We start from the raw sequence: 8,912 nt of genomic DNA on the forward strand, positions 1-8,912 counted from the left end.
TAGTAGTGGTGGTGGGGGGGTCAGTTCTGGTTTACAATATCACCATACTACTACCAAATAGTTTTACCTTGTTAAATGTGTTTTCTTCTCAGTGCTGTAGGTTCCAGGCCCCTTTTTACCCTTTAACACTATTACCGTGTTATTACGCTGCTGTAATGTAAAGTGCTACTGAATTATTGTAGAATATCTAGAAAATTTCAGTCCTGAACTGAATGTCACAAGTCTTTCAGTTTTTCAGCAGGACCTGGTCTAATGTGGTCAAGGTCCCCCCAAACGCAGTGGGATCACCCTTCATACACCAATCATACACCAAGCTAACTTCTCTGATCGTTTCTTCCATCCACGCTCAGCGACTGGTTAGAAACCAAACGGCCTGATGTTATTTATCTTAGTTAAAGAAGAGCATGAGATTTCCATCACCCGAACTCCTCTGTGCCTTCATCCCTCTCACATTCACAACCTCAGTATCATCCTCGACAGCAGCCTCTCATTTGAGCTGCACATGAAACCAAATCAGCAGCATTCTTCCACCTGAAGAGCGTCGCTGTGTCCGTCCTCCCTTTTCTGCAGCTGAAACTCTCATCATGCTTTTGTCACATCAAGACTCGACTGCTGCAGCAGCAGCATCTTGTACAGCTCATCATACGGTTTTAACCCTCATACTGGGCTCAGATCAAATTTGACTTGTTTTCAAGTTTAGGCATGTAAAATGTATTTATTTATTTATTGGATAGAAACAATTATTTTCACACAATAAAAGACATTTTCACAATTTTAGTACATTCTGAAGGTCTTTAAATATGTAATATTTCTAAATAAAAATAAAATAAAATTAGGCTTTCAAAAAAAAAAAAAAAACCTGGCTGTTGCATGCACCCTAAAAAGCTATGGGGGGTTTCTCTTTCGATCAAATATGGCTCGATTGGCCCTACCACACACACAGACACACACACAACATCCTACCCTGTGAACACAAACTTTCTACTGAATATTAATTTATTCTGACAAAGAATAAACTTCATAGATGGGCAGGATGTTATGAGGTTTATTCTATTGCAGCATCAGCCAACATCAGCTTGAGATTCGCTGTCTGTGCAGGCACAGAATGATACTGAGAACAGAAAGCTTTTTATTTGATAAAAAAGTGGTTTTGCCTACCAAAAACCCTTCTTTACAATCTTTACAATTACAGTTAAATCCACCTTAAATGGTTTTGGAGTGCATGCAGGTAACTAGTCAACATGAATATGTAAAATATGTCTTACTGTAATTTCATTGTACATTTTTTGTTTTATTGACAGTTATAGGGCCCGTGATCAGCTTTGGTAAGTTAAAACGATCATTCTGAGGCCCGGTTCCACTTTAAAAGGTAAGGGGTGGGTGTGAGGTATAGCTGGCCTGTAATCTGCATGTTGTAACTCTTGAATGAAATCAAACCACTTTAATGTAGATTCTGTATTTTAATGACATGAAATGTTCTGTAATAAATAAAAAATAAAACAATACGTTATGAACATTAATGGAAATGAATCTTTGTTTGTAAATCATATACTAATTTGACTCTACATACTATAAATAAACAAGCACGAGGCAAACACATGAAGCCTAAACAGTGAAGCAGCAACATTTCTGATTACAGCACCTCTTCCTCTGCAGTTGTAATTAATCCCTTAAAGCACTTTAAAAACACTTTCTTTGTTTATTTAGACATAATGTCACTTGCATTTGCGTGCTATGTCTGTTTTATACCGAGAGGAACAGACAGAGACACGGAGCCAAACTGAGGGACACGGCGCTGAAGCTGCGCGCGCTCCCGCGGCCGTCTAATCAGCAGAAAATCACTTTATGGCACAACAGCGGTCAAGGCCCCGATCAGACCACTGGAGGTGGACTCATGGAAGAATATTTCTAGGGAACGTTTTAAGGACCGTGACCGGAATGTTTTTATATGCTTTTAAAAATAAAGTGTTTTAAAAGTGACTTTCTTTTACTCTGCTCATCCTGACTGGTCTGGTGTTGTCTTCGTTTAAGTTTTACCATTTGGGTCGGAAATTCCCATCTACATGTTTCTGAGACCAAAGCAGCCGAGAGCTGGCACCAAAATAAAAAGAGGACATTGTTACGTCATAACGCGGTGACTTTATTGTAAAAACGTGAAATCAGCACCTTTAAACGTGATACGTTTTATTGTTAGAGCATGAAACACAAAGTATCCTGAATGTGACGAGCTAGAAATACTGGAGCAAAATACATGGAAAATGTTCTCGTCAAGCAGAAACATTTAAGTTCTTGTCAATGATTAATTGTTCTCTGATTTACTGTTGTACAAACAGGAATATGGGACAATTATGAGCAACAGTCACCTGCCTGCAGTGTGAGACTGAGTGTGTGTGTGTGTGTGTGATGCTTTTGGCTACCAGTGGTTATGCCTACATCTGTCTTCTGAAAAGTAAAAATAAGAGTGAAGTTGCCAGCAGGAAGACATAGTCCTGTCTGGTTTAAGGGCAGCATCATCACAGTGTCCTCCAGAGTCACATTGTCCCGTCTCTACTTGTCTAGTATGAAGTACAACTTAATCCCATGTGGTAAATTAGACATTTCTCTGATACTGCATGCACAGTTTTCTCATTCAAAGACAAATACGGTTTATTCTCCACATTTTCACCACAAAACGTATTACATAAAATAAGTTTGGCATTTTTACAATAAAACGTGTCATGTTATAACGTGATAAGGTCCCAGTTCTTTTTATTTTGGTCACATCTCTGTCAGAAACATTTCAATGACGTGTTGCTTCGCATTTCTCTTCATGGAAGGAATTTGAACCCTAATAAAATCTTTATCTTCTTCCTGCTTTCAGACAGTCCAGCCCCCACCGCCCTGTCTGTACTTCACTGTCTCGCTGCCTGAAACACGGAAATGGCGCAGCAAGGAATTCATCTGGAGAAGGATCTACTCTGCTGTCCCATCTGTTTGGATCCGATGAAGGATCCGGTAACTATTCCTTGTGGACACAGCTACTGCATGAGATGTATTGGAAACTACTGGGATGAAGAGGAGCAGAGGGAATCCCACAGTTGTCCTCAGTGCAGACACACTTTCAGTCCGAGGCCTGTCCTGGTGAAGAACACGTTGCTGGCTGATTTGGTGGAGGGAAAGAAGAAATCAGGAGTCCAAGCTACTCCGGCTGATCACGGCTCTGTAGACCCTGGAGACGTGTCCTGTGATTTCTGCACCGAGAGAAAGCTGAAAGCTGTGAAGTCTTGTCTGCAGTGTCTGGTCTCTTACTGCGGGCAGCACCTCCAGTCTCACTACGATGTTGCTGCGCTCAAAAAGCACAAGCTGGTCGACCCATCGAAGGAGCTTCTGGAGAACATCTGCTCTCGTCACAATGAGGTGATGAAGATTTTCTGTCGCACCGATAACACGTGTATCTGTTATCTGTGCTCCATGGATGAACACAGAGGCCATGACACAGTCACAGCTGCAGCACAAGTGAGTCATAAGCAGAGAGAGCTCAAGGCTGATCAGGGGAAAGTCCAGCAGCGGATCCTGGAGAGAACCAGAGACATTAAGATGCTGCAGCACCAGGTGGAGGCCATCAACCAATCAGCTGATGAGGCTGTCCGACGCTGCGAAGAGATCTTCACTGAAGTGAGCCAGCAGATCAGATCTCGCCAAAAAACCGAACTGACGTATGTTTGTGAGCTTCAAGAGAGGCTGGAAGGGGAGATGGATGAGCTGAGAAGGAGGAACACAGAGCTGGAGCAGCTCTCACAAACAGACGACCACATTCAGTTTCTACACCGCTGCAGCTTGATGTCGCATCAGGGTGAAGCTGCAAACTCATCCAACATCAGCATCCTTCCACTGAGCTTCACTGAGGATGTGGAAACAGCTGTTTCTGAGGCCAAAGGGAAACTACAGGATACTGTCAGTGAAGAATGGCCCAAAACCCCACTAACGGTAACTGAGGAGGATGGTTTGCTCCCACAAGCAGAACCCAAGACTAGAGAGGAATTCTTTAAATATGTGTGTCCCATCACCTTAGATATGACCACTGCAAGCAATCATCTCAGGCTCAGTGATCTCTTAGAAGTAGAATGTTGTTATCATGCACGTAATGCCCTTGTTCACCCAGACCAATTCACTGACTGGTGTCAAATCTTGTGTAGAGAACATCTCACTGGACGTTGTTACTGGGAGGTGAAGTTGGGCGACAGTGAAGGTTTCATAGCGGTTGCATACAAGACCATTAGCAGAAAAGGCCATGAAAGTGCATTTGGAAACAATAACAAATCCTGGGCGTTGCAGTGTTTTCCTGATGGGTACGAGTTCAGACACAACAACACCCGCATTCCCATCACAGGTCCTCAGTCCCAGAGGATAGGAGTCTATCTGGATCACACTGCAGGCATCCTGGCCTTCTACAGCGTCTCTGACACCATGACGCTCCTCCACAGAGTTCAGACCACATTCACTCAGCCGCTCTGTCCCGGCGTCGGTATTCATAGCCATGGAGACACTGCTGAGTTTTTCTGCACACCAGATGACATAGAAGACGACTACAACCTTAAAATACAACACACATCTGACAACACTTGTCTGGTTGCATCCATGCACCACGCTCAGATACACAATGTCACATTGGCTTCAACAGAATATATTTAGTACATATAACTTCATTCTTATCTAGTTATTAAAACTCATCTTACATGAGTCACGAATGTGCGTTAAATCAATGTAAATAACATGAGGACATAACAAATGCTGATGAGGGGGTGGGAGGGCATTACCCAGTACTTTTTTAAAGTACTTTTTATTTTATCTGATTGATCCACAATTCAAAAGACAGAAAAAAGTTTAATAACTTCAGTAAAAGAAATGTCTCAAAGCTTTTCTTTTATCTTCTTGTTTCTCTGTATTATGATGTTTGAGGTGAATTTGCTCTTTTTTTGTTGTTGTTGTTTTTTAGTGGAGCGAACTTGTTAGATTTTACAGTGCTGGCTTGCACTGATCTTCTAACATGCCTGTTCTGCACCATCCAGTCCCTTTCTCCATCATGTTAGGGATTTGTTTGGAATAAGAGGAATTCAAGACTCTAGCTTGTTTGGTGGAGTTACTGACGCCTAAATCTGGATTTTATTACTGGACTTTTATTACAGTGTGTCGTAATTTCCCCTCTTGATATTAAATATGTACAAAAGTTTACTTTCATGTATAAAATCTGCTTTAAAAAGACATGATTTCAGAGTTTTCTCTATTTTAAACTGTTGTATATGTTTAGTTTAATCATAATTTTTTTGTTATGTATATATATATATATATATATATAGATAGATAGATAGATATATGATGAATTGGCAAGATTTTAAAAAATACAGCTGTGTTTTTATGAGATGAATGAATGAATGAATGAAAAATACTTTATTAATCCCAAAGGGATGATGTACTTGTTGGAAACATTAACAAAGTATTATTACTGGATCTATGAACATGATAAATTCAGCTTTTCTCAATTTAAGCTCAAACTGGAAAGTATCAGTATAGAAAGATTGAGACCAACAGGCTCAGTTACAATCAGTGTTATCCCCCGCACTAAAACATTAAATTCAACTTATTAAACTCAACAAGTTGGATATGTTGGAGCTTTTTCGGGTGGAAACAGAAGCATCTCTTGTTTAGATGAAGCCTGGTAATAATGCCCATTAATTTCTCTAGTTTTTATTCGGGTAGAATAATTACTGCTTGTAAATACACCCTCATGTTTTAGTAAATTGTCATTGACCTCAACAGATCAGCCGCTCGTAGAGGATGAAAGCAGCACCGTTATCATTTTCTGTTTAGTAGTTAAAACCTTTTAATTATCTGTTAGTTAATATGTTTTTGTTATCTAATAAAAAAAGTTAAAATCCAACCCCCCTCCCAATAAGTTTATATGTTCTAGGAGATTCTTGTGAGTTCAGGATCCAAGGTGACTGGCAACCTTTGCCTGATGGTAAAGTCCACCTCTGACCACGAATGTGAACAATGATCACTAGCTGTAAATAAATTCACATCAACTTCAAAATGCTCCACTTCTGATCACATCTGTCCATGTTTATTACATCTTTTCAGATTTTCATACAAGATTATAATTCATATTATTATTAGTATCCTGTAACATAAACCTTAGAATAAAAGCGCATACTTTCTCTTTCTCGTGAATTTCTTTTGTTTTTCCTGACATGTATTTCCTCCCCGCTTTTACATTCCACTAATTTTCGTTTGTTGTGAGTTTATTCTTTAAAAATAATAGTTTCTGTTGTGATCAGCATAAAATGATTTGGTCAGACAATCTCTGAAGAGATAGTTAAACTGAATCTTGAATCTTCAGGGGTCTGTGATCCTGCTCTTTGGGCTCATCCATTTAATCTATTGCTTGATCTCATTTACAGACTTCTACTTCCTGTTATTGGTAGTTTTTCAGTTTGAACAGCAGGTGGCGCCACTGCCTGAAATAATAACCTCAGCCTGACAGAGCATGCGCTGCTACTTAATACTTTACAACAACAGAGGAGGCACCACACACCAAAAAGCTGTTTAAATTGAGCTCAGCTAAAATTCCTGTTGAACAAATGTATTTAGTCGTTCATTTAAAGTGTACGTGGTACTTGTACTCTTCTCTCTCTCCTCTGGTTTCATGTAATATGTGTCAGTAATATCAGTCAGTCTCACACTGTCATAGCTCAACATTATTAAAGTGTTTAGTGCTGAACTCACATCTAAAATAGAGATAATTGAACAACATCCCACATCATTAATCATGGAGGTTTGTTTGAACATCAGGAGGTCACTGCCATGCAAAGTGTAGGGATACCATGCTACTGAACACCTCATTAGGCTAGTATGTTGACTTCAGTGTTGTCATCATGAAGCTGAAGAAAATTGTTAGCCATCCAGTTACTGATAGAATCTCACACCTGAGCAAGATTTGAGCCTTAAAACATCATGAGATTTAAAATCATCTCCGTAGCCGTGATAAGAAATGAAATATTTTGAAGATGAAGCTGATACAAAACAATAATGACCCCAAAACAGACCCTTGTGGCACACCATGACTAAGGTATGAGGAAAAAAACCCAGAATGTAGCAGCTGCAAAGATTATTGTCAAGACGAAAACCATTCCAAAGCAGATCCTGGTACACCAGACCAGTTTTTAAGTCTATCGAGCACGATTTATCAAAGATGTAAGGTTACAGGGTCGATAGCAGTAAAAGAGTTAAAAAAAAAACTATAAACAAATGTGGTTTAGGGGCCTTACATAGCACATGATACCACTGCAGTTGTTTTTCTTGGGCTTAGAGGGAGAGTGGATGGACATGGTCAGCAACAATACTCAGATAGGCTGCAGTGGTTAAACCAGACCACGTTGGTACTAAGGAGTCCAAAGTGGGCCAAAAAAGTATCCCCCACACCATTACACCACCAAAGCCCTGAACTATTGATCCAATGGATCCATGTTTTCATGATGTTTCCAGCAAATTCTGAGCCTAGCATCTGAATGTGGAGCTGAAATAGAGACTCATCAGACCAGCAATGTTTCTTCATCTTCTATTGTCCAGTATAGGTGTCAGAACGTCCTTTTGCCTACAAAATACACATTTTTAGTGTAAAAGATAGTCAGGACATTCTTTATCTTTCAAAATCTGGTGGACTGTAAACTAAGCTAAGTTAAGACTGAAGTGGATGTTTTGCATGGGCGTTAGTCAAGACTGAAACTAAATTCTTTAAATATGTGTGTCATATATTAGGTCAAACCTTGCACACACTGTATCAGGCTTCAGGGTAGCAGGTTGCAGAATAACATGCTGTCAAATAAGGGCCTTAATGGTTGAGCCACATTCACTCACAGTATCTCAAACATTGTGTAGAGAGAGTCTGACGTGACATTGTTACTGGGAGGTGGAGTGCAGCTGAATTTTGATATTCAAGACAATTATGTTGCATCACAACAACAATGTAAGAAAAGCAGGAAGAGAAAGTGTACTTGGAAACAACAACTCTAGGGTGGCAGTGTTTCCATCACAGACGTTAGAAAACGACAACACTTCATTGAAGATTCTCTGGCCTTCAGAGAAGAAAAGTGTCTGGGTCACTGGACTCTCCATCATTCTGCAGCGTCTCTAACCACACTCCGTCCGCCAGTTTATTCCAACTTTGCTTTATATTTTATATTCAGCCTCTGCTAAATTTTATGATGTTTCAAGCAATAATATTAAATGTAATTACAGTATTTTAAGAAGTCATGGGTTAAGTAATGTCCTAAAAATAAATTATTAAACTTAATAGTTATTTGGGCTGCTTTTATATAGTCATATACAGGTTTTTAAGTATAGCTGCTGTTTTTAGATTGATTGTTTTTCTGATAATAAAGATTTAAATAATATAATTATGACTTTATTATCATTACTATTATTAATGTATATTTAATATATATTAATTGTTTTGATCAGTTTAGTTAACTATGACTGCGTCCCTTCTCAAATGTTTTGCGTGTGTGTGAGCGCGCTGTGTGTGTGTATGTGGTGTTATGTAGGACCTTCATGAACAAGACTTCGCTAAAACCAAAGACTAATTTTTGATTCACACATTTGTTGGATTTGAACACATTTTGTATTTCCAAATCTAACTAGAAATAATGAAAGAAATTGCCCCGAAAAGTACATTTCGTCAGTAATTTCAGTAATATTTGTTTGTCAGCCCTGACATTCAAAATTGAAAGTACCCTCATCGCATTCTCCTCGCTTCCGAGAACGCAACATTTGGAACGCCACCAATCACATTTCCCGTCACAGAAGTGACGTAATTACGCTCACCAATCAGATCAGGCGATCAGACCCCCAATGCCGATGCGCTGTTGTCCACAGCT

General features: G+C 39.5%; 1 protein-coding gene across 1 annotated transcript; it reads left to right on the plus strand.

Moving 5' to 3' along the window:
• Positions 1 to 2,919: 2,919 nt before the first annotated feature.
• Positions 2,920 to 4,671, plus strand: LOC121630441 (tripartite motif-containing protein 16-like). Its single transcript, XM_041970723.1, has one exon. The coding sequence runs from the start codon at positions 2,920 to 2,922 to the stop codon at positions 4,669 to 4,671; it is 1,752 nt and encodes a 583-aa protein (XP_041826657.1).
• Positions 4,672 to 8,912: the final 4,241 nt, after the last annotated feature.

The sequence above is a fragment of the Melanotaenia boesemani genome, chromosome 19, assembly GCF_017639745.1.
Source record: "Melanotaenia boesemani isolate fMelBoe1 chromosome 19, fMelBoe1.pri, whole genome shotgun sequence".
In the NCBI taxonomy this organism is placed as follows: Eukaryota; Metazoa; Chordata; class Actinopteri; order Atheriniformes; family Melanotaeniidae; genus Melanotaenia; species Melanotaenia boesemani.